General features: G+C 44.1%; 1 protein-coding gene across 1 annotated transcript in view; it reads right to left on the reverse strand.

Annotated features, from left to right (window-relative positions):
* Positions 1-776: 776 nt before the first annotated feature.
* Positions 777-27,338, reverse strand: part of SUSD5 (sushi domain containing 5) — a 75,137-nt gene continuing 48,575 nt past the window's right edge. The window contains exon 6 of the mRNA XM_064277317.1: positions 777-5,243. Coding sequence (XP_064133387.1) covers positions 3,943-5,243 — 1,301 coding nt within the window. The 3' untranslated portion in view covers positions 777-3,942. The remainder of the gene's footprint in view (positions 5,244-27,338) is intronic.

The following is a 27,338-nucleotide window of genomic DNA, read 5'->3' on the forward strand; positions in this document are numbered from 1 at the left end:
ACCTTAAGGCAAGAAAGCCAAACGGTTGCATCCCCCTGTCTACCAGTCATGGCTGCCCTAGAGGTGTACAGGGTGGGTGTAGCCTCCTGGGCAAGGGAAGTCCCATTAAGCCAACGGCCATTTCCTGGGTGAAAAGGGGGCACTTAAATGCTTATACACACTTAGCAGCCAACACTCAGGGCAGCTGGAGGATCAGTTCACCTGCCTCATGAAGGGAGTTGGGGTGGGGCACCGAGAGTATCCACTACACTGGATGGCTTGGGAGGCACGGACCCCTAGTGGTCATAAAGGTAAACGGACATAAGGCAGATGGGATTGGTACCGATGGTCTCTGGGTTGTATTTCTCCCTTCGCCCCTCCAGATCTTCTCTCCACCCTGTCCTGTGCCCTAGGAGCCTGCCCCTGTGGTCTACATTGCCTGGTTTGCCCTCTGGCTTCTGGTGGGATTTAGATACTGGAATGAGCTGGCATGAGACTGTAGACCGAGAGGAGGTTTGGGTATTCAAAATCCCCATTTCCTCCAGACCACAGCTGGAGAGTGGCTGGGCTCTCCCTGAGGCCAGAGCTCTTGGCCAGCAGTGCCTTTCCTATTGCTGAAGCTCTCCTTGGTTCTCCAACAGCCGTTCACCACCCCAACGGTTCCCTTAACCGTGCCCACGCCTTTGTAAACAGTCCCTTCCTCTAACCCTCTTCACGGATACCTTTGAGCGTCCCATCAGTAGGAGGTTGGTAATCAGTTCTAGTCTGTTAGGCCAGTCTTCTCAAACTTTACCACGCATACCGACCACTTGGGCATCTTGTTAAATGCAGGCTGTGATGCAGCAGGTCTGGGGTGGGGCCTGAGATTCTGCATTTCTAACAAGGCCCCAGAAGATGCCTGTGCTGCCGGTCTGGGGACTGCACTTTGAGTAGTGAGATCTTAGATGCTTCCTGGTAGCAAAGACAATGGCCTCTGATTGGGGTGAGAAACAGGGACAGAGGAGGTGAGGCAACAGCCTACGAGCAGCTCTGTGGACTTCTCTGAAATCCTGCTGCTGTACAAGGGAACCTGGCTGAGAGGCTCAGATATAGCCAAGTATTGCAATATGACTTTCAGGATTAGTAGAGAGTCCCCCCCCCTTTTTTTTTTTTTAAATCAGGGCAATGTAACTCAGAAGTAAAATACATTCAGCAACTGTTTTTTGAAATATTTATTTGAAATACCTCAGAAGCTTTGTGTTAATGGAACTCCCCCTTCAATTCTCCTGAGCCTTAAACATTGGCCAGTCTTAAAATGTGCGTAATGACAATTTAGGTTTACAGTGTTTTTATTTATTCCCTTTTACATGCATTTTTAGACTCTATGACATTAATTTAGAGGACACCAAATGAATGAAAACTGAAAAAGTGATGCGTTGGGTTTATTTTGCAGCCCATGCCAACAAAATAATACATCTGTGTTGTGTTAATAAGTTTGTAATAAATTCACTAATGCATTTGAATATCTATAAGATTTGTATAAATTCAATATTCTTGGGTTATTACATAATAATGTGTAATTAACACAACCCCCATGTTGAAACAGGTTATTTTATACAGTTAAAAAGAGAAAAGTTATCTTGAAATAGGTTAGAAAAGTAACTTATAAATACATACCGTCTCTGGCTTTTGTTCTGTCGCTTTGGCTTTGGCTACGTGCAGAAAGCCTCTCGTCCCATTGTAGTAGATTTCATCTGATGCATAGTTTTCTGGGGGGCACCTTCACATCCTTGTTTTACCCAAGTATGGGGACGAAGGACTCTGATTACGCTGTACTGACTTTATAGCTACTAAGCTTATTATTTTTCCAAAGCTTGCACCAAAAGAAGGTGGCAGGGTAGTACACATGGTATTAGAATCTTTTTTCCTTAGTGTTATGGATTGAACTGCGCCCCCCCAAAATATGTGTTATACCTCCTAACTCTCTGCCTGCGGTTATGATCCCATTTGGGAATGGGCTATCTTTGTGATGTTAATGAGAGAGGATTAGGGTAGAGTGTATCTTGAGTCAATCTCTTTTGAGATATAAAAGAGATGAAATGCAAGCTAGCAAGCAGAGACCGGTGAAGAGAGATGCCAAGCCACATGAAGATTGCTCCAGGAGCAGAAGCTCAAAGAGACAAGGACCTTCCTCCAGAGCAGACACAGAGAGAGTAAGCCTTTCCCTAGGGCCGAGACTCTGATTTTGGACTTCTAGCCTCCTAAACTGTGAGAAAATAAATTTGTTTGTTAAAGCTGCCCACTTGTGGTATTTCTGTTACAGCAACACTAGATGACTAAGACATTTGGGTAAAACACCGTCAACAATTTTTCACCTGCAAAAATAGATCAGAGTTTCTCCCATGCCACACAACACTCAGACTCCTGTGGTGTCTTGAAATTGATGTATTATCTTCATCACTTTTTACCATTGCAAACTATTTTTAAGAAGATGACTCATATTAAAGAAATCTAATGTGTTTAGTTCCTGTGCCAATGCAGGAGACCACTGGAGATGGCATTTTGGTAGCTTCAGATGCTGACGCTAGTGCACGAACCCGTTCCTGACCATGCTCGACGTCCTTGTAAGACCACAGATGTTATTCGTCTGCTGTGCTATGTCTTCAGTTTGCCTCAAAGCTCATGATTTATGTTACCAAAACCCCACGGTTCTCAAGCCTGAGTGTGCATCACAATCACCTGGAGGGCTTGTTAAAACACAGAATAGTGGGGCTCCACCCCTAGGGTTTCTGTGTCATGGGTCTGGGGTGGGACTCGAGAATTTGAACCTCCAACAAGTTCTCAGGTGATGTTGATGCTGGTCTTCTAGGGTCCACGCTTTGAGAATCACTTTCATAATGTAACTTGCTGGGCCACCGTGAAGTGATCTAAGATGCTATACAATGGGTTGCTCAATAGTCAGGATAGACCCTGTTTCTATAGAGCTCACAATTTCCAAACTAGAGCAAAGAATAGAACAGCACAGATCATACCACAGCCCTTGTCAAGTCCTCTGCTTTTCCCATCAAGTAGGAACCCAGACTTGATAGCCAAGTCTTTGGCCCCCTTAAAATATTTTTTTGCCCATGTCATTCCCTCTTATTGGAGTTCAGAGAAATGGTTAATCCTAAGAGAGGAAACCAAGGACTGAGTTTTGTCAGTCCTGGTGAAAATGTCAAGACATCCCTAGACACAGGCTGGTGGGGGACAACTAGGCCACTGCTTCCGAGAGGAAACGCTGCTTATTGGTACAAAGCTAACCTTGTTTGTAAAAAGCAGTGGGCTGGCCCACAGACTTGAGGGAACAGAGATGGATGTGTGTCCCTTCACACTCTTCACCTGCCCCCAACAAAATGTCCTCCTTACATTCTCTCCAATCCCTGAGGGCAGTCTTAAATGGCAATAAACAACAAAAAAGAAACCTCAAAGCTTCCGGGCTGTATCTTGGTTTCTGGCTCATTTGCTCACAGCAATGTCGCAGTATCAAAAGGGAACAACCCATCGTTCCTCCATACCCCACTCTACACCATGAGATATCTTGTGTCCTCAATAACGCTGCTCCCAAATGTTCCGTTTATCACTCTTATTTTAAAAATTTCAGGGCGTGGAGTAGCTAATCTTTTTTTTAAAAAAGGAAAAGACAATAGGACAACGAAACAAGGAGTGATTTTTCACCTCACGTTGGAATTAGGGCCTAAGCACACACCTGGGATTAGTGCAATAAATCCCAGGGCAGAATGGCTGTGGAGATATTGGCGTGTGTGATGGAAACACCACAGCCTTCCTGCCCTGCCAGGTGCCTCCGAAGACCCAAGGGGGGAACAAATATGCCCTGTTCTACTTGTTTCATGCCGCAGTGAACTGTCAGAATTTATCAGTGTGATGGGTCCCAGTTTCTTTCTTTTTCCTCCCAGGTGGCTTTGGGAGAACACATTCCAAAGCTGGCTAGACCTTCTCCATCTCAATCTGCTGGTGGTAGTGCCGAGCCTGCCGCTGGCCAACGTTCAGTTTGTACACGGAGCTCTTGTGCTGGCACCTGCGGTAACCCCACACTGCCCCCACGCCTGCCAGAAGCAGCAGTAGGCACAGGACAGTGGCAATGGTGGCAATCACAGGGCCTCTGCTGAGGTTGGAACACCCGTGCCCCACACATGGCTCCAATGTTGGATGAAGCTTCTCACTTGCACCTGGGCCAGGGCCTTCCTGTCCCAAGAAGTCCTCTGACAGCAGGTATGGAAAGCTATTCTGGACCTCAGGAGCAGTGGTCTCTACTGGCGGCTGGGTGGCCGCCATGATAGTTGTGGGGATATGGTCAGGCATCTGCTGGACAGCAGTTGTTAGTGTGTCCAGAATAGAGTTGGTAAGTTCATAGGGTACAGTGTCCATGGGAGACTTCTCTGTGACAAATCTCCAAGGTATAATTGACTGGTACCTGGTCATGTCACCATCCCCCTTGCTGGAGCCCTCAGTCTCAGACACATTCATGGGTCTGAGAGTCAACACCTCCATATCTAGCATTTGAGATGGAAGAATTGAATTATGGGTCACAGTCATGTCCTCACTTGGTGTGAGGGTGGTACTCTTGAACGTCTTAACTTCTACAAGAATGGGCTGGTCGGGAGTAGCTAGAACACCTTCATCCAGTCCCTCTGACCCATCCCCCTTGTCTCCATCTTCCTCCTCTTCCACCTCTATCTTTCTCCAGGCCCCATCGGTCACAGGGTAGCCATCCAACCAGGACTCATCACTGCTGCTCACTGTCGGATCCCCTGCCTTGCTGTCATTCCTGCTCACAAATGACCCTGAGGGGCCCTCAGTGCCACTATAGATCACCTTGGTTTCAGGTTCCCCTAGGTCCAGTCTGACACCACTGTGGCTGTCGCCAGCAGGAAACTGCTTTTTGGTGTCATCATCCATGTCTTCTTCTAATTCAGGCTTGTGGACAGTCTCGGTAGGTAACCGGAATGGGTACCTCTGGTTTAGCCGGGATCCCGGCAGGTCTACGGGGACAGCGCTCCCAACACTGAGCAAGCCCGTGGTTGGAACAAAGGCTTTATCCCGGCTTTTGTTTTCTCCCCCCACAGAAATGAAAACCAGGCGGTCTTGCTTCGGAGTCTCCTCAGAGGCCTCTCCCTGATCCCTGTCCACCTCTGCCTCTGTCCGGGAACTCTCCGTGAGCTCTCTGAAGGACACAGATCTGTCATCGGGGAAGTTATCTTCATAGTCAATGTGTGCCTCAGCCTCATCTGGAAGAAGAGAGGGAAAACCTCATTAGGCCCAAAGTTGGAGCGTCAGTGCAGAACACAAGCAAGTGAAATGAAAACCGTTAAGGACTGCACCAGAAGAAAGAAAACTACGGTCATTCACAGATGATACGACCGTATCAGATTAACCAAATAATCTACATATAAACCATTACAATTAATAGGTGAGTTTATCAAGGAAAATGGGTCTAAGGTCAATTTAAACGACTGTGTGTCTATAGCAGTCCTGGTGGCTCAGTGGTTAAGAGCTCGGCTGCTAACCAAAAGGTCAGCAGTTGGAACCCTCCAGCTGCTCCTTGGAGACCCTCCAGGGCAGTTCCACTCTACCCTATGGGGTCACTGCGAGTCGGAAGTGACTCAGCAGCAATGGGTTCTTCTATGTACTGGCAATAAAAAGAAAACAAAAATTAAAAAAAATACCATTTATAATACCATCCCCCCAAAAACCAACACCTAGGAAGAACATCTAACAAAAGATGTACAAGATTTCTGTAAGGAAAGGTACAAAATATTGCTGAGTGAAATTAAAGAAGAGAATCAACTTTACAGCAACAGGTTTGGTTTTTCATTTTTAAGTAAATAAAAAGGATCCCTGGTGGTACAGTGGTTAAGTGCTCGCTGCTAACTGAAAGGGTGGTGGTTTCACCCCAACAGCTGCTCTGCAGGAGAGATGTGGCAGTCTTCTTCTGTAAAGACTACAGCCTTGCAAACCCTATGGGGCAGTTCTGCTCTGTTCTGTAGCGTCGCTATGAGTTGTAATCAACTCAGTGGCAATGGGTCTAAGTAAATGGAGGGACATACGATGTTCATGTAATGGAAGACTCGAAATTGCTAAGCTGTCAATTCACGGCGAGACTTCGTCTCACATAATTAGGACATGTTATCGAGGGGGACCAGTCCCTGGAGAAGGACATTATGCTTGGTAAGGTGGAAGACCCTTGATGAGATGGATTGACACCGTGGCTACAAGAGTAGGCTCACATATAGCAACGACTGTGCGGAAAGCACAGGACTGGGCAGTGTTTCCTTCTGTTGTATATCGTTGCTATGAGTCAGACTGATTGGACGACATCTAACAACAACAACCTCCAAATTCCAGACGTTGACAAGTGGCTGATGCTAAAATTCATGAAGTAGAAAGGGCCAAAAACAGACAAGGCGGTCTTGAAGAAAAAAGAGCTGGAGGATGTACACCACAAGATTTTCACGCTTACCATAAAACCACAGTGCTTCTTAAGACTGCGGTATTGGCACAAGGATAGGTAATTGAACTATATTAAAATTAAGAACTTCTGTTTGTCAAAAGCCAAAATGAACAGAGTTAAAATGTAAGCCACAGAGCTGGAGAAAATATTGCCAACACGGATAACCTCCAAAGGGCTCGTGTTTAAAATTTATAAAGAACTCTTACAGATTCATTAATAAATAGGCAAACTACAGAAAAGTTGGCAAGGTACTTCAATAGGAACATCACAAAAAAAGGTATCTAAATAGTCAATAAACAATATCTAAAGAGGCTCAATTTCATTAGTAACAGAAATGTTAGGTACAGTCATAACAAGATACCCTTACGTAACACCAGATGGCTAAAATTAGAATAACAATAGTAAGTGTTGGCAAGGATGTGCGGCACTGTTGGTGGGAGTGTGAACTGGGACTCCCGCTTTGGAAAACTGTTTGGGTATTGTCTATTAAAATTGAACATGTGCACACTCAATGACACAGCAATTCCACCAACTATATAAGCAACAGTAATGTGTGCATGTGGGCACCAAAAGGCACATACAAGAATGTTCAGAACTGCCAAAATGTGGAAAAAATTCAAATGTCCACTAAATGCACAACTGATACATAAATTGCAGCTACTCACACAATGAAAATACGTACATCAATGAAGATGAACCAACCACTGCTTCCCAGGACAACGTGAATGGTCTCACAGCCTTGATGCTGAGCAGAAGAAGCCAGCCACAAAAGAGCCAAAGAAACTTAAAGCCATACTGTGTGATTCCATTTACATACAATTTAAAAACAGGCAAAACTAATACATGATGTTAGAAGCCAGGATGGTGGTTATGCTTGGAAGGAGAGAAGGGGTCACGAGCGGGTCTGGGTGTAAACAGGGCTTTTGGGGAGCTAGCAATGTTCTATTTCTTGACCTGTGTGGTGTCTAAATTTCTCTTCACTTTTTGATAATGCACTGGGCTATACCCTTATAGGGAGCCCTGGTGGCGCAGTGGTCAAGAGCTATGGCTGCTAACCAAAAGGTTGGTTAGCAAATCCGCCAGCTGCTCCTGGGAAACCCTATGGGGCAGTTCGACTCTGTACTATAGGGTCGCTATGAGTCGGAAATTGACTTGACGACAACGGGTTTTTATACCCTTATACTTTGTATATATGTTATACATACATAAAAATGTATTTTTAAAAGATACTGAAACAAATGGTGGTAGAGTAAATTTGGAATGAACAGTGGCCATGGCTGCACAACATGGAGTGTAATCAATGTCACTGAGACATAGGTGTAAATACTGTTGAACTGGCAAGTGTTTTATGTATTTTTACCACAATAAAAGCAAAAACAAACACTGAGACAAACAAAAAAAGTCCCTGTGTGATTGGCTTTTCAGTCCTTAACTCAGTTCAATGGTTCTCACGGAAGAAAGAAATGGGATTATCCACAAGACCGAGAAGCCCTCCGCTCACACCATTCCCTCTGCGTATAATGGGATTCTTTCTTGCGTCTCCTAGCCAACTTTCATTCATCCTTTAAGCTTCAGCCTGGACGTCACCCTCTCTTCTGGAAACACTCCCTGCCTCGGTCCAGGCTCCAAGACAGCACCCCAGCCTCTCACAGCACACGTAGGGTATGTGCTTACGGGACACCTCTGCTCCTAATGTTTGTTAGGTTGTTCTTACATGTCTAAGTCTTTCCCAGTAGTCTGCAAACATCCAGAAGGCAAGAATCTTGTCTGAAAAAAATCAAACCCACTGCCATCGATTCGATTACAACTCATAGCAACCCTACAGGACTCACAGCAACCCTACAGGACAGAGTAGAACTGCCCCACAGGATTTCCAAGGAGTGGCTGGTGGATTCGAACTGCCAATCTTTTGGTTAGCAGCTGAGCTCTTAACCACTGTGCCACCAGTGCCCCCACTTGTCTGCGACCTCTCTAAAGCTACCCCGAGAGTACTGTCCTGGCAGGGAACAGGTGCTTATGCTATACCCAGGTAGCTACTCTCACCAAAATGCTGTGTAACAAACAACCGCAAAACCTCAGTTACACACACATCTTGACTTTTCTCACTCACACACGTTGTGGTCAGCAGGCTGCTGGCTGATCTAGAATGGCCTTGGCTGGGGCAACTGGGTGACTCAGCTTTGCCCTACACATGCCTCATTCTGCGTACCTCAGTCATCACCATGCTATCATGAGAGTAAATGGAAGCATCTAAGGCCTTTTGAGGTCTGAGCTCAGACCCAGCATATCATCACCTCCATCACATTCTATCGGCCAAGCAAGCCACAAGGTCAGCCCCCATGAAACGGCTGGAGGAGGTCTGCCCACCTGCTATAGGAGACCACCTCAAAGTCACGTGGCCAGAGCTGGCTGCGAATACAGGGAAAAGTGCGGGGGAGCAGGGGACATTAGTACAATCAGTCCACTGCATTCTGTGTGTGTGGGATCAGTTTAATGAATGACACACATCAGAATCCATAAGCCTGTCCGTGACCAGCTGCCATCGAGTTGATTCCGACACACGGCGACCCCAGGTGTGTCAGAAAAGAACTTTGCTCCAGAGGGTTTGCAATGCCTGATTTTTCGGAAGTCTTTCTTCCGTGGCACCTCTGGGTGGACTGGAACCTCCAACCTTTCGGTTAGCAGTTGAGCACATTAACTGTTTGCGCCACCCAGGGACTAAAGCAATCTAGCAAAGAAAAGGGAAGAAGAGAGCAAGAAATTCAGCCAAGTTGATTCTTCTGTCAAAGATGAGAAAGGTGAATAACCAAGCAGGAAGAAGGCGCTCCTCTGTGCTGTCTCTGAGGAGTATCAGCAGATAGAGGGATGGGGCTGCAAGTCTGTGCTGCAGGTATGTAGGCTAGAGCAGTGGCTGCCGGGGGAAGAGATGGCATCAGGGGAGGGAGTGAAGGAGGGCACAGAAACGACCGAGGAGCGCGGGCGGCAAAAAGGGGCTGAGTGTCACCTACAGCCTCCTCCAGGCCAAAGCTGGACCTGTCCCCCCTCAGACCCTCTGAGCTGGGACTGCTCCATTTAGCTGCCTAATCTCAGATCATGCACTGTAGGAGGTGGACCAGGCATTGAGATGGTGAAACAGAGGACCTCGACGGTCTCGCCTAAACTTACGAGGTCCTCTCGTTCTGTGTCTTAACTCTGGCTGATGATGCTGGGGTTTTACATTTCATTTCTGCTATAGGAACTCAGAGCATCCCATCCTCCCAAGCTGTCACTGAGCCGTGTGGTGGCAGAAGGAGGCTCAGTTGTCTCAACTTAGAGGAGATAAGACGGGAGCAAGGCTGCATGAAATGTAGGTGCCACAACCAGCCAGAGTCCCCGACTAACATTTACTGAGCAACTGCTGGGTGTCTGGCACTGTGCTAGGTCCAGGACTATGGAAAGGAATAACTCACAGTTCCAGCCCTCAGGGAGATCCATGGTACGTGACTCACTTTATGAAAAACCCACTGCCATTGAATCGATTCTGACTCACAGCAACCCTAGGAGACTGAGGAGAACTGCCCCCACAGGGTTTCCAGGGAGCAGCTCATGGATTTGAACTGCTGACCTTTTGGTTAGCAGCTGAGCTCTTAACTGCTGTGCCAATCGCTGATGCTGAAAATGATGCTATAGAAAGGGAAAGAGAGGCAACCCATAGTTCGTTTCTCATCAGTAATCTGAAGGCAGAGAGTGTAAGTAAAATGTACGTGTATCAAGTGCAGGCAAAACAGGGGAGCCAGCTTTGCGCCATGTTTTCACTGTCCCAGTAGGAAGGAAACACACTTGCACACACAAGCTATGAAACATAAGGTATGAAACACAACTGTGTCCTTTCGGTGGTTCTGCCTATGACTTAAATGCCCTTATATTTGTGTTTAGAAACTAGTACTGCACGGTATAAAGAGGAACAGTGAAATTCACACTAATAATTCATTTTAATTTTTCTTTACTTAGAATGGCATTAAGTTGCAAATAAAAACACCATGTGAAATCGAGAGAGATTGCGGAAGAAAGGAAAAAGTTTTACATTTTAGTATCTATTAAAGATACTAAAGTTACCATTAAGGCAACTTTTCCCTCTTTTTTGAACAAAAGGCCCCACGTTTTCATCCTTCACTAAAAAACCAAACCTGTTGCAGTCGAGCTGATTCCGACTCAGAGTGACCCTATAGGGCAGAGTGGAATTGCCCCATAGAGTTTCCAAGGAGTAACTGGTGTATTCGAACGGCTGACCTTTTGGTTAGCAGCTGAGCTCCTAACCACTTCGCCACCAGGGCTCCTCATTTTGCACTAAAAACCAAAAAAAAAAACACAAAAACTAAACCCATTGCGATCAAGTTGATTCCAACTCATGGAGACCCTACAGGACAGAGTAGAACTGCCCCACAGGGTTTCCAAGGAGCAGCTGGTGGATTCGAACTGCCATCCTTTTGGTTAGCAGCCAAGCTCTTAACCACTGCATCATAGGTCCTGCAAATCAAGTAGCCAGCTCTGCTGCGTACCATACCGTACACAAAGCCTAGACTTCCAGGGTTTCCAACCAAAACCTGCTCCCACCTTTCGTTGCTAAGGAACTCTGTTGAGGGGTGTGGCCCCGGCCACCTCCCTGGCTCCTTCACCTCCCTCCCCCCCTTCTTCTCCCTCCCCTTCTCTCTGAAGCAACACACCCATCTTCCTCTGGTCTTTGGGGTTCTACCTTCTACCTCAAGCACCTATAAAGGTCTATTTCCTAAACAATGTAATTCACTTAGAGAAATTTAATAACTTGATAAAATTTTAAACAATTTTTATTAAATTACAAAATTTAACAGGGGAATTTAACAACCTCCAAGTTGAATGACTAATGTTTCAATTACGTGCAGCTCCTACAGCGCTGGGCACAGGATGCCCTAAGCGCTCTCTGCACATAGCAGGCTAAACCTAAGCAAGGGGCTTCCCGATAGGACTGGGAGGATAAGGGCAAAAGGACGCCTCTCCTTCACCCCTCCCCAGTGCTAATAACTTCATCATCACAAAGAAGACAGGTGATCCTCTTTGTTAAAATTTAGTCCAAACACAAAGAAGCCTGACATTCCACATGTCTGACAGGTCATTTCGGCCTGAACCCTGCCACATCCCAATTTATTATTTTTTAAAATTTTTTCTTGTGGTAATGAATTGTCTGCCATTTCAACATTCTTCACGTGTATAATTCAGTGACATTAGTTACGTTTATCATGTTGATTGACCATTATCTCCCAATTTATTTTTTTAATTTAAAAAAATGTATTCTGTGGTATCGTGAAAGAAATTATTTTTTCTCCAAAACAATGTACATTTGCCAGTTACCCGCAGAGGTTATGCTGCTGACGATGAATATCCCTGTGTTCTCAGCTGGAACACAGTCTCCTTTCATCATGAGGAAGGCAGGAAGCGGTAACTCCACAAGACCGTTTTTCCTTACGAAGCTTTTGCCTACTTGAAATCACAGGCTGTTACCTCATGCATGATCCGTGATGCAAGGCCTCTTACCACGCCTTATTTTACTGGGGGTTGCTTCTTCGTCGCCTCATTGCAGCTCCAAGACACCCAAGTGTCAAGAGCCAGCAAAGGGTTCTGTTTTATTCCATGGGATTGTCATCATTTCTGGTTCTTGCTTGCATAACCCTGGCATGGCATTCATTACAGGTCATCAACGGTAGCTCATGACAGTTGGAGGTAAACAAGCTGTTTGCCTTAAACTCAGAGTGATGAAAGGAACCAACCTTAGCACACAGCTTTGCCAAAGGCAGTGCTTGGCCAAGGGAGAGGTGGCAGAAAAGTCTGTGTGAAGGTGGGCAGCTGGGTCAGAGTGCCCCCTCACTGGCCTCACAGACCATCTTCAGATAACCCTCAGCAGATGCCACACGTGATGTGATTCATGGGTAAAAGAATCCCCCCTAAATAACCAACAGCTCGGATTTTGAGTGCCTTCCAACTTGAGGGGCTCATCTTCCAGCATGATATCAGACAATGTTCTACTGCTATTCATACAGTAGTCACTGGTCAATTTTTTTAGAAGTAAATTGCCAGGTCCTTCTAGCTTTTCTGCCTAGTTTGTCTTAGCTCAGAAGCTCCACCGCAACGGGTCCACCACGGGTGACCCTGCAGGTATTTCAATGCTTCCAGCATCACAGCAACACACAAGCCACCACAGTATGACAAACTGACAGACAAGTGGTTCAACCATTTCAGGACACAGCACACGATCAAGAATCAATGGCACTGAGAGAAGTCCCAGCTGCACTGAAGGCACCGACAAAAACAAGGCTCCAGGAACTGAAGGAATGCTAATGGAGATGTTTCAGGAAATGGATGCAAAGCTGGGAGTACTCACTTGCCTATGCTAAGAAATGTGGAAGACAGCTACCTGGTTAACCAACCAGAAGAGATCCATATTTGTGCCCTCCAAAGAAAGGTGAGCCAACAGAATGCAGAAATTATCAAACGGTATCATTAATATCACACTCAACTGAAATTTTACTGAAGATCATTCCAAAACAGTTGCAGCAGTACATCAACAGGGAACTGCCAGAAATTCAAGGCTTGATTCAGAAGAGGACGCGGAAAGTGGAATATCATTGCTGATGTCAGACGGACTTCTGCTGAAAGCAGAGAACACCAGAAAGATGTGTACCTGTGCTTGACTATGCAAAGGCATTTGACTGTGTGGATCATAACAAATTATGGTTAACACTGCAAAGAACGGGAATTCCAGAACACTTAACTGTGCTCATGCAGAACCTGTACATAGACCAAGAGGCAGTCGTTCGAACAGAGCAAGGGGATACTGAGAGGTTTAAAATCCGAAAAGGTGTGCGTCAGGGTGGTATCTTTTCACCATACTTATTCAATCTGTATGCTGAGCAAATAATCCGAGAAGGTGAACTACGGGAAGAAGAATTTAGCAACAGGATTTAAGGAAGACTCATTAACAACCTGTGATGTGCAGATGACACAACCTTGCTTGCTGAACGTGAAGAAGACTTGAAGTACTTACTGATAAAGATCAAAGTCTACAGCCTTCAGTATGGATTATACCTCAACATAAAGAAAACAAAAATCTTCACAACTGGACCAATAAGCAACATCATGATAAACAGAGAAAATACTGAAGTTGTAAAAGATTTAATTTTCCTTGGATCCACAATCAATGCCCATGGAAAGTGCAGTCAAGACCTCAAATGACATATCGCATTGGGAAAATGGGCTGCAGAAGTTCTCTTTAAAATGTTTGTTTGAGGACTAAGGTGTGTCTGACCCAAGCCATGGTATTTTTAATTGCCTCGCATGCATGGGAAAGCTGGACAATAAATAAGGAAAACCAAAGAATTGATGCCTTTAAATTATTTTGTTGGTGAAGAATATTGAACATATCATGGACTTTCAGAACAAACAAATCTGTTTTGGAAGAAGTACAGCCAGAATGCTCCTCAGAAACAAGGATGGTGAGGCTTTGTTTCATGTACTTCGGACATGTTATCAGGAGGGACTAGACCCTGGAGAAAGGCATCATGCTTGGTAGAGGGTCAGTGAAAAATGGGAGGACCCTCAACGAGATGGACTGACACAGTGGCTGCAGCAACGGGCTCAAACATAGCAATGATTGTGAGGATGGCACAGGACCGGGTAGTATTTTTTCTGCTGTACACAGGGTCACTATGAGTCAGAACGAATTCAACAGCACCTAACAACGACAAGAACCAACAGCTAAAAAGAAGTGTCAATGTGGGGATACCAAAATCCTCCAGCATCTTGGAGTATCTGTTTTCTTGACACATCCCTGTAACCTCTGCTCTGGTTTCTTCCCCATCTCTTCTCTCCACACCCCATACGTCATGTCCATCAACTCCACTTCTACATGTTTCTCTGTTCTTCCTCCTTCTGACTGTCCCTTCCCTGCTCTGCTATCTCATTCTTCTACCTCATCACTTAAATTCCAGACCAGTCGAGTATGTATCAGGAACATAAACAAAAAATCACCTTATCCTGAGCTTTCTGGAGCAAGGGAGGCTGGCTGAGCCCCCAAAACTAATGCCCTGAGATAATCTTTAAACCTTAAACCAAAAATATCCCTGGAATTCTTCTTAAAACCAAACAATAATTTAGTTGAACTAGTAAAAAATGTCTGCCTTGAGTATTATACTCTTTTAAGATCTATACGGGATCAAATTGACAATAGCAACTTCAAAGATGAGATAGGAACCTTTTAGGGCAATGCGTTTATGTTAATGGGGGAGGAACAACTCAGAGAAGAAGGGTGAAGATGGTTACATAACTCAAAAAATGTACTCAGTGTCACTGAATTGTACATGTAGAAACTGTTGAATTGGTATACGTTCTGTTGTGTATATTCTCAACAACAACAAAATAAATTTTAAATCACCTTATCATAGGGTGATATCTAAGTTTTCCAGTTGCAACTACAACATATATTCCCCCCCACCGATATGTACCAAAAGGATAACACTATAGTAAACATCAGCAAAAAGATTTTGCCAACAACCACCACACATGGAAATGGGTAAAATATGCAACACATTTCAAAAACTAGTTACTAGGGGAGAAACAGAAGATTCTGGAGTAGAGTAGAAAAGGGCAGCATGACTCAGCTCCTAATCTCCCCTCACCCTTTAGAAACTGTAGTGGGGAGTCAACATTTCCTGGAGGGACACAAAGTAGGTAGAGAGAAACAGGTCAGGAATCAACACCGCTAACTCTTCCAGATGAAATCCAAATTGCCAGGACTTTACATTGTGTCGGTGAAGCAAACCTTGACGAAAGACATTTAACTACATTTCTGAAGAGAAAGAAAAGCCCAGATACTTTAAAACAAACAAAATTAAAACCACATTCCTCTTTAGCTGACTGTCCCATTCCAGCTACCATCTGGATGAATGAAAGATGTATGTAAACAGCATAAAACCTAACTTAGAGGAAATAATAATTTTTTAAAAATAATTTTTATTGTACTTTAAGTGAAAGTTTACAAATCAAGTCAGTCTCTCACACAAAAACCCATATACACCTTGCTACACACTCCCAATTACTCTCCCCCTAATGAGACAGCCTGCTCTCTCCCCCCACTCTCTCTTTTCATGTCCATTTCGCCAGCTTCTAACCCCCTCCACCCTCTCATCTCCCCTCCAGGCAGGAGATGCCAACATAGTCTCAAGTGTCCACCTGATCCAAGGAGCTCACTCCTCACCAGCATCCCTTTCCAACCCACTGTCCAGTCCAATCCATGTCTGAAGAGTTGGCTTCGGGAATGGTTCCTGACCTGGGCCAACAGAAGGTCTGGTGGCCATGACCACTGGTGTCCTTCCAGTCTCAGTCAGGCCATTAAGTCTGGTCTTATGAGAATTTGGGGTCTGCATCCTACTGCTCTCCTGCTCCCTCAGGGGTACTCTGTTGTGTTCCCTGTCAGGACAGTCATCAGTTGTAGCCGGACACCATCTAGTTCTTCTGGTCTCAGGATGATGTAGCCACTGGTTCATGTGGCCCTTTCTGTCTCTTGGGCTCGTAATCACCTTGTATCCTTGGTGTTCTTCATTCTTCTTTGATCCAGGTGGGTTGAGACCAACTGATGCATCTTGGATGGCTGCTTGCTAGCATTTAAGACCCCAGAAGCCACTCTTCAAAGTGGGATGCAGAATGTTTTCTTAATAGATTTTATTATGCCAATTGACTTAGATGTCCCCTGAAACCATGGTCCCCAGACCCCTGCCTCTGGTACACTGGCCTTCAAAGCATTCAGTTTATTCAGGAAACTTCTTTGCTTTTGGTTTAGTCCAATTGTGCTGACCTCCCCTGTATTGTGTGCTGTCTTTCCCTTCACCTAAAGTAGTTCTTATCTACTATCTAATTAGTGAATACCCCTCTCCCATCCTCCCTCCCTCCCCCCTCTCGTAACCACAAAAGAATGTTTTCTTCTCAGTTTAAACTATTTCTCAAGTTCTTATAATGGTGGTCTTATACAATATTTGTCCTTTTGCAACTGACTAATTTCACTCAGCATAATGCCTTCAAAGTTCCTCCATGTTATGAAATGTTTCACAGATTCCTCACTGTTCTCTATCGATGTGTAGTATTCCATTGTGTAAATATACCATAATTTATCTATTCATCCATTGATGGGCACCTTGGTTGCGTCCATGTTTTTAAACAGTGCTGCAATAAACATGGGTGTGCATATATCTGTTTGTGTAAAGGCTCTTATTTCTCTAGGATATATTCCAAGGAGTGAGATTGCTGGATTGTATGGTAGCTCTATTTCTAACTTTTTAAGGAAGTGCCAAATCGATTTCCAAAGTGGTTGTACCATTTGACATTCCCGTCAGCAGTGTAGAAGTGTTCCAATCTCTCCACAGCCTCTCCAACATTTCTTATTTTGTGTTTTTTGGATTAATGCCAGCCTTGTTGGAGTGAGATGAAATCTCATTGTAGTTTTGATCTGCATTTCTCTAATGGCTAATGATCGTGAACAAGAGGAAATAATAATTTAAGGAATAGAATAATTTCTTACGATTGCTTCATGCCACAGAACTTAATAATAAGTGAAAGCAGTAACACAAAAACAAAAGCTCAAAGGTGAGATAATCGAACACTTGAATACTATGAGAAGGGTGTTTATAGACTCCAGGAATCAAATTGAAGATCAATATAACATCATTACAGACCTAAAAAATAAATTCAAAACTGCATGGTACAGAAGTGAGTATTTTACAAAATTGGACAAAAAGCATGAAGACATACTTTTCAAAAATAGCTACAAACCTCAAGCAAAATAAATTCACAGAAAATCACACCTAGACAGGTCAAATTAAAACTGCTAAAAACCAAAGACCAAGAAAATCTTAAAGGCAACCAAAGAAAGCAGATACACAACTTTCAAATGAGCAACAATAAGACTGACAGCTGACTTTGCAAAATGAACAATGAAAGTCAGGAGACAAGGTGACAATATCTTCAAACTGTTAGAGGAAAAGAACTGTCATGCTAGAATTTCTTACTCTGTGAAAATATCCTAGATGGAATCTCAGAGATACAGGAAAGAAAAAACAACAACAATGAAATGAGTAAATATGGGGGCTAATCTGAGTACTAACTGCATAAAACAGTAATTACACACTTAATTACATACACACAATGTTTATTCAAAACATGTGGCAACAGCATAGAAACTGGGAAGAGGCAAATGGAGTCAAAATGTCTGAAGGTCTTTAAATTGCCCAGGATACGGTAAAAGTATCAATTCATATTAGACTCTGATAAGTCAAGTTTTTGTTGTGAGTTGCCATCAAGTTGATTCTGACTCATGGCAGCTCCATCTGTGCAGAATAGAACTGCTCCACAGGGTTTTCAAGGTTGTGATCTTTCGGAAGCAGAATGCCAGGCCTGTCTTCTGAGGTGCCTCTGGGTGGGTTTGAACTGCCAACCTTCTAGAATAATTTTACAAAATTCACCATGAAATAAGTCTCTGCAGAGTTTAAAGGACTGAAATCATACACATGTTCTCTGGCCACAATGAAATTAGCCTAGGCAAAAAATAACCAAAAGATTTCCATACGCACGGAAATTAAGCAAAACATTGCTAAATAACTCACGGGTCAAAGGAGAAATTACAAGGAAAATTACAAAACATTCTAACTGAATAAAAATATGATATATTAAAACTTACAGGACTGAGCAAAAGCTGTGCTCAGAGGGAAATTTATGGCTCTAAATATTTAGGTTAGAAAAGAAGGCTGAAAATCACATAATCTCAGGAAGCTGGTAAAGGAAGAGTGAATTAAACTCAGAGAAAGTATGAGGAAGGAGATAAGAAAAAGAGAGATATTAACAAATAAAAAACAAACATATGATACAGAGGATCAACAAAGCCAAAAATCGGTTTTGTGAAAAAAACTACCACCGTTGATAAATCCCTAGTGAGGTCTCACTATATAAGAAGCATTCATATAAGACACAAACAAAAATGAACAGGAATTAAAGGGGAATCCCAGCAGATCTTACAGATATTAGAGAAGACAATAACAAATTCTATGATCAATTTATGCCAGAAAATTTGAAAATTTCGATAAATGGACCGAATTCTAGAAAAATACAACCTACCAAAAGTGACACAAGAAGAAACAATAAATCTTTATGCTCCATTAACTACTAAAGAAATTCAAGAAATTTGTCTATACACAGAAAACTCTAGGCATAGATGGCTTTGGCAATGAATTCCACCAAACATTTAGGGGGATAATTTCAATCTTCCATAAACTCTTCCAGAGAACAGAAAAAAGAAGACATGCCTCACAACTTTTTTTTTTTTTTTTTTTAATGTAGCCTTGGTGCCGAGCCCGGCAAAAACATGATGAGAAAGTAATATTTCAGACCAACCTCATTAAACATAGATGCAAAAATCCTAAATAAAGTACTGACAAACAGAATCTAGTAGTATATAAATATTGGTAAAGCGAGTTAGGCAATATGCAAAAGGGACAATACATTACACCAAATTAGGTTTATCCCAGGAAGCCATAATTGGTTTAACATTTGAAAGAAGGTTCAGAAAAGCATCTGATGAAAGTCAACAGTTCGATAAAACCCTTAGAAATGAGAAATACAAAGAAACTTCCTTAACTCAATTTTTAAAATATAGAAAAACTGATTTAAAAAGGAAAGTATTAAATTAGACTACATTAAAATTCTACTCATAAAAGATGCCATGAAGAATCTAAGAAGGCAACTTACCTAGCAAAAAAAAAAAAGACACTTGTAAAATACATAACCTCGAGAGGTATGGTATCTGGAATAATACAGAGAACTTCCACAAATCAATATAAAATAGGAACTCCAGCAGAAAAATGGGCAAGAGAATTGAGATACTGAAATGAGATATTTTACAGATGAGATATTCAAATAGCCAATAAACATATGATAAGGTGCTTAACCTCTTTAATAATCAGGAAAATGCACATTAAACCCACGAAACCCACTGCCATCGAGTCAATTCTGACTCACAGTGACCCTGCAGGACAGAGTAGAACTGCCCCATGGGATTTCCAAGGCTACAGAAGCAGATTGCCACACCTTCCTCCATCGGAGTGGCTGGTGGGTTTGAAACTCCAACCTTTCGATTCACAGCTGAGTGCTTTAAGCACCGCACCACCAGGGCTCCACACCCATCACAATGGCTAAAAATTAAAGACTGACAACACCAAATGTTGGTGAGGGTGTGGAGCTCCCAGAATTCTTTTAAACGCAGGTGAGACTAGGAATTGGTATAACCATTTTGAAAATTGGTTGGGCGTTACCTACTAAAGTTGAAGATATACATTCCCTACGATTCAGAAGGAGTCCTGGTGGTGCAATGGTTAAGAGCTCAGCTGCTAACCAAAAGGTCGGTAGTTCAAATCCACCAGCCACTCCTTGGAAACCCTATGGGGCAGTTCCACTCTGTCCTATGAGGTGGCTGTGAGTCAGAACTGACTCGACGGCAACAAGTGTGTGACTCAGAAAAATGCTACTAAAGTTGAAGGTCTACACACCCTATAACTCAGAATCCCACCCATCTGTCAGTCTGTCGTACTGCGGGGCTTGGGTATTATTGCGATGCTGGAAGCCATACCACCAGTATTCAAATACCAGCAGGGTCACCAAACTAAGACAGACTGAGCTCCCAGGCTAAGACAGACTAGGAAGAAGGACCTGGTGGCCTACTTCTGAGAAAAATTAGCCAGCGAAAAGCTTATAAATAGCAGCGGGACACTGTCTGATATAGCACTGGAAGATGAGCTCCTCAGCCTGGAAAGCACCCAAAAGACAAACAATGGGGTCAAGCATAACGATTGTGAGCATGGCGCAGGACCAGGCAGCGTTTCCTGCTGTTGTACACCAGGTGGCTATGAGTCGGAACCAACTCGGCGGCACCTAACAACAGCAACAACATGACTCAGAAATTTAAGTCCTGTTCTCATTTACAACACTCCCCAAAGTGAAACAACAATGTGCATCAACAGTAGAACAGAACACTAGGCAGCAAAGAAAATGAATGAACTACAGCTTCACGGAACAATGTGGGTATGTCACACAGATGTTACGTTGAACAAAGGAAGCCATACGCAGAGTACTTGCTGTATGATCCCACTTAAAATCCAAGCAGAGATAAAGCAAGGTATGGCTTTAGAAGTCTGGCTAGTGGTTATTCCTAGGGAGGGAGTGACTGGATGGGGCCACTAGGGGTATTTCTGGGTTGTCGGTGATGTTCTACTTCTTGATCTCTGTAATGGTTACGTGGATATGTTTATAGTGTGAGAATTCATTGAGATCTATGCCTTTGATTTTTGAAACTTTTTTGTATTTATGTTATTTTTAAAGAAAAAGTTAATTAAAAGAACATACCACATCCCAGGTAAAACTGATACAGAATTTGCAACAGTACCTACTGAATGTCAAGGATAAAGAAATTCAACTGATATCCAGGAAGAAAAGGCAAATCACCTGCAAGGACAAAAATGGAATCCGTCTTACCTAAAATCTCTCCTCAACATGTTCAACAGTAGAAGACCTACGAGCAATTGCTACAATCTTTGAGGGAAAGAAAACGTAATTCAACAGTATTTTTTCTGTATGTTTACTTAGGATGTCACTCAGTTACAAAGACAGCAGACATTCAGTCTTCTTAGGATGTCTGTAAGGCACTTTGAATCCCTCAGGAACAGACTGCGTAGTATTACGTATGTGTTACACTGAACTGTAAACCAGTTCCTGCTGGCATTCCAACTAAGCATTCAGTCTAGAGGTGGACAGTGAGCGTTCTCGTCAGGCACCTCACAGAGGTGGCTACTACAAGCAATGCTATTATCTGTACCTTGCAAAACACTGCTTTGGTAATTGTTGTTGTTAGCTGCCATCAAGTTAGCTCCGACTCATGGTGACCCTATATAAAACATAATTAAATGTTGCCTGGTCCTGCATTATCATCACAATCGTTGGTATGTTCAAGGCCACTGTTGTGGCCACTGTGTATTCTGAGTGTCTTCCAACCTAGGGGGCTCATCTTCCAGCACTATATCTGACAACATTCTGTTGTGGTCCACAGGTTTTCACCAGCTAACTTTTGGAAGTAGACCGCTGGGCCTTTCTTCCTAATCTGTCTTAGTCTAGAAGTTCCACTGAAACTTGTCCAGCACCGAAGACCCTGCTGGAGTTTGAAATACTGGTGGCATAGTTTTCAGCTTCATAGCAGCATGCAAGCCACCACAGTACCACAAACCGACAGATGGTGGTAGCTTTGGTAACTCGTGCCCTGAATATCTGAACTGGGATTCTACTGGTGAAATTAGGGGCTTCTTAAGTACCATGAGGAAACCCTGGTAGTGCAGTGGTTAAGAGTTCAGCTGCTAACCAAAACATCAGCAGTTCGAATCCACCAGGTGCTCCTTGGAAACCCGATGGGGCAGTTCTACTAGGTCCTACAGGGACACTATTAGTCGGAATCAACTCGTCAGCAATAAGCTTTTTAACTACCATGATAAGTATTAGAAATGGGCTCTTATTGGTAAAATGAAAGGTATTTATGATATGGGGATTGGCGAAAATATGTTAGAGACACTTCTCACCCTTATATGGACAGGATAAAGCCAATCCATACCTTAATGGCGCTTGAGACTTGTGCCTGAAATGGACCTGTTTGGGGGAATGTGTTCCTCACCAGAACATTGGCATCCCTCTGTGGTCACTGCCACCCCTGCACCAATGATGCCCCCTGTGCTCATCACTGCACGGCCTGCCCAGCTCCCCCCAGCCTGGGAATTCTCTCAGAGCAAGGACAGAGTCCCCTCTGGCTTTGTATCCCCAGCACAGAGCACAGTGCCTGGCACATAGTGGACACACTCGATTTCCCTGTGCAGGAAACACAGGCTTAGAGTATAGTGTTAGAACTGAGAATTCGGGAAAGGTCAGCTCATTCTGGCTGTGGGTGGCCTGCCTTGCCCTGGACGCTACGGTAAGTCTGAGCACCATGCATGTGTGTAGATCTAAGGTTCTGCCTCAGAGCTTCCCTGGGCTAGAGCATCCTGGAAGGCAGCCCAGGGCCACAGCCAAGCTCTTCCTGTCTCCCCAGGCTCCCAGCCAAGGTCCTGGCTCAGAAATAGTTTCTCTCTAAGCTGCAGGTGGTACAGTATTTAAGCATTTGGATGCTAACTGAAAAAGGTTGGCAGTTAGAATCCACCCAGAGGCTTTGTGGGAGAAAAGACCTGGTAATCTGTTCCCATAACGATTATGGTCTAAGAAACTGTCTTAGCTATCTAGTGCTGTTGTAACAGAAATACCACGAGTGGATGGCTTTAACAAACAGATACTTATTTCTCACAGTTTAGGAGGCTGGAAGTCCAAATTCAGGGCACCAGCTCCAGGGGAAGGCTTTCTTTCTCTGTTGGCTCTGGGGAAGGTCCTTTTCAGCAATCTTTCCCTCGGTCTAGGAGCTTCTCAGCACAGGGACCCCAGGTCCAAAGGACATGCTTCACTCCTGGCTCTTCTTTCTTGGCGGTAATGACATCACTCTTCTCTCTGCTCCCTTCTCTCTTTTATATCTCAAGAAATTGACTCAAGATACAACCTCATCTTGTAGATTGAGTCCTGCCTCATTAACATAGTTATCATCTAATCGCATCTCATTAACATCATAGAGGTTGGGATTTACAACACATAGGAAAATCACATCAGATCACGAAATGGAAGACAACCATACAAAACTGGGAATCATGGTCATTTTGGGGGGACATTTTTTGGGGAAAAAATTCAAACCATGACAGGAACCCTATGGGGCAGTTCTACTCCATCATATAGCGTTGCTGTGAGCTGGAAACGACTCAACGGCACCTAACAACAACATGCCACATGTCCTCAAAATCTCCAATGAAGGAGTGTTTACAAACAGTGTACTCAGGAGTAAGTATCCCAAGACTGTTATTCACTGAATTTCAACCAAAAATTAAATTCTGCCAACAACATGGAGAAGCCTAGTTCTCTGCCGGTTGAGATGCTCTCTCTCACCTCCAGTCTGCTCTCCTGAGTCTGCACTCTCGGCCTCAAAGCCTTCTCCTTAATCACCCAGCAATCCTAGCTCTCTGCCCTCCCCCATGGGCTTCGTGAAAGCCTGTGCTAACACAGCATGTGGCCTTCTAATTTAGACAAACAAGTCCAGGAAATGTAAACTTCATGGGTTCTCCTGGCAAAAGTCAGGCCATTCACTGTGTGTTTATATTTAACTGGCGCTTTTGGGAAACAGAAGACCGCAGATAGATACAACCTGGGAGTAAAAGAAGAAGGCTCACTTGTGCCTTGCCTGCGTTCCTTATCAAGGGGGGAGGTGGTGAGGGGCTGAAGCACACAAGGCCAGAGCCCGGAATCCTGGGGTTTGCCCAGTCCTGGCACTTTGCACCTTTTATCCTGTTGCTGCATTTCTGAAAGCCCACACATGCCTTTTTTTCCGTCTGGTCTTAGCTATACAGCCTTTAAAAATAGCAATTTTTTAAAAAAGACAACCAGACAGCCAGAAATAACCGTTGGTTTAATGAACCTCTAAACAAATACGGCGACACAGATGAGGAAATTCTAAATTCGATTTCAGTCTCGTGCTTTATTCTATTAAGGAAATTAAGCCCTGACTGGAGAAAAACAGAAAATGAAGCTACGAAAACAAAAGCAACCTTTTAGAAACAAGAAAGAAAAGAATAAAGGGACTTACTGAGGAGACAACTAATTTGAAAGTGAGCCTGTGGGCTGCTCTGATGTCTTGCTTGTTTAGAGGCGCCCTGGAGAGAGGACGTTTTGGGGTTGCTGGAGGAAGTGCACAGATGTGATGCAGACGTTGGAATAAGACATGCCTGGTTTTAAACCCTGGTGCTGATGCTTCCCAGCTGTGTGACACAGGCAAGTCACTTAACCTTTCTGGACCTTAGTTTTTCCATCTGTAAATTGGAGACAGTCATTTCTATTCCCAGACTTATTAAGATTAAACATATAAAAGCGTGTAAGATTCCTCACATACGAAGTAGCATGAGGAGACTTGTGGACGATGGAACTCTATCTTGGTGGTGATGTTGGTTTCATGAATACATGAATGCATAAATCTAGTTTCTCTCAAGTCGATTGTGACTCACGGTAACCCCATGTGTCTCAGAGCAGAACTGTGCTCCGTAAGGTCTTCAATGGCTCGTTTTTTGGAAGCAGATTGCCAGACCTTTTTTCTGTGGCACCTCGGGTAGACTCGAACCTCCAACATTTTGATTAGCAGCCAAGAGTGTTAGCCATTTATGCTACCCAGGGCCTCCTATATGAATGTAAACAACTGTGAAAGTTCTCAGAATTATATTCTTTAAATGGGTGCAGTTTACAGTATATAAATTAAACCTCCATTGAGTGGTTAAAAAACAAACAACACTGGCATGGATCAAGTGTTTGGTTTATGACAGCTGTTTTCCAGATGCCCTGCTGGGGAAAGTGTCTTGCTTCCAGGGCTATGTCAGGCCAGAGAAGGGAGAAGGAAGCCTGCAGAGTTGTTGGACTCAGGTGGTGGAGCCGGTAAAACGAAGTCAAACTTGTGCTTGACGGTACAGATCAGCTCGCCAATGAATAACGAAGACTGAAGAACGGATGCCTTTGAATTATGGTGTTGGCGAAGAATACTGAATATACCACAGACCGCCAGAAGAATGGAACTTTGGGCCTGTTATCAGGAGGAACCAGTTCCTGGAGAAGGATATCATGCTTGGTAGAGGGTGTGTGAAAAAGAGCATGACCTTCAACAAGATGGACTCACACAGTAGCTGCAACAATGGGCTCCAGCATAGCAGTGATTGTCAGGATGGTGCAGCACTGGGCAGGATTTTCTTCTGTTGTACACAGGGTCACTGTAAGTCCAAACCGACTTGACAGCAGCTAACAACAACACAGACCAGAAAGTACAAACAGAACCAATGGAGCTTGTGTTGGAAAGGTCTTTTAAGGGCTTTACTTGGCCTGTCTTAAGACTTTGTGGCAGATACCCTTTGTCAGGTAAAGCTTTAAAGGAAGGGAAAATCAGAGAGGAAGAGTCTGAGTCTCTTACTTCCTGTAGTCTGCCTCATGCTACTCTCGTCACTCCAACCACGAAGACAGGATAAACAGCCTCATCCAAAGCAGAGGGCGCAGGACCACTGAGTCCTGAAGTCAGGAGAGAGCAGAGACTTTGGAGGCGATGTGAGGTGAGGACAGTGGTCAGTGTGCCAGCAGAACCACACGAGCACGTGGACACTGACGCTGGGGTGGCCACTTAGAGTGCTGGGAGGCTGGAGACTAGGCTTAGGGTACAAGTGGAGTGGCCAGGGAGAAAACGCAGCCTTGAAGATGGATATGGACGTCAGCATACCAAGAAGCCCTAAGGAAACCAAACCTAGCATGGAAGTCTGCTGCAAAAATGCTTAGGGAGCAAAGCACCTGGGTTTTCTGAAATGAGGGTGTTATGGGTTGAACTGTGTCCCCCCAAAATGTGTGTCAACTTGGCTGGGCCATGATTCCCAGAACTGATTATCCACCACTTTGTTATCTATGTGATTTTTCCTATGTGTTGTAAATTCTACCACTAGGATGTTAATGAGTCAGGATTAGAGGCAGTTATGTTAATGAGGCAGGGCTCAACCCACAAGATGAGGCTGGGTCTTGAGTCAATCTCTTTTGGGATAGAAGAGAGAAGTACACAGAGAGACAGCAGGAACTTCATGCCACCAAGAAAGCAGTGCTGGGAGTGGACCGTGTCCTTTAGACTGGGCTCCCTGTGCTGAGAAGCTCCTAGACCAGGGGAAGACTGATGACAAGGATCTTTCCCCAGAGCTGACAGAGAGGGAGCCTTTTCCTGGAGCTGGCACCCTGAATTCAGACTTCTAGCCTCCTAAACTGTGAGAGAATAAATTTCTCTTTGAAAAAGCCATCCACTTGTGGCATTTTTGTTATAGCAGCACTATTTAACTAAGAGGGCAACAACTAATTATAGCTAGATATTGAGTACATTAGAGAGATATTACAGACATATCCTTCTGTCCAACTGGGAATGGAAACCAAGAAGAGGATGTGGGGATTCGGACAGAAAAATGGAAAACCAAATGGCCAGACCAAGACCTAAACTCTAGGGTATCAAAGCCAGAGAAATATCAACATGCTAAGGGAAGAAAACAGCAGCTAGATAAGACCTTGTCCATTTAGACAGTTAAGGCTAAAGTCCCTACGCTTACGTGAAAGACTTCACCACCACCATCCGGGGCTGGAATTTAACATTGCTGGTGAGCACACAACTGGGTGCCATGTGGCTGAGGCACCCTCCTCCGCCATCCACTTGCTCACCTGGGGCTACTCCATCCAGGCGTATATGCCCCTATGGGATCACTCCTCTCATCCTTACAAAATTTAAATTTTAGCTAGCTCATTTAGGCAGTCTCCACTTTACTAATGGTATTTGTTTTTAAATCACAAAAGAGTTAACTAACTTGGAATCCACTGCTCCACAGAACCGATGCTACTAATAAACCACTAAGTTCTCCATTGTAGTAGGTGCTGTTGGTGTCCCTTTTCCCAGACCAGCGTACCCGTCCCCCAGCTTCTGTGAGTGTTGGCAGCCAAGAGCTCACTGCTACCCCCCTCTCTAGAGAATGGCCCTTGGTGGAATGGGAGGCCCTCCTGGGAAGTTACATGCCACACCCCCTCCACAACCACCAGCCTACAGCCAACGACTAACTGACACAGATGATCACAAGGCTGGTCCCCTTGCTTCAAGATACAATTCATGTTC

The sequence above is a fragment of the Loxodonta africana genome, chromosome 27, assembly GCF_030014295.1.
Source record: "Loxodonta africana isolate mLoxAfr1 chromosome 27, mLoxAfr1.hap2, whole genome shotgun sequence".
Taxonomy (NCBI): Eukaryota; Metazoa; Chordata; class Mammalia; order Proboscidea; family Elephantidae; genus Loxodonta; species Loxodonta africana.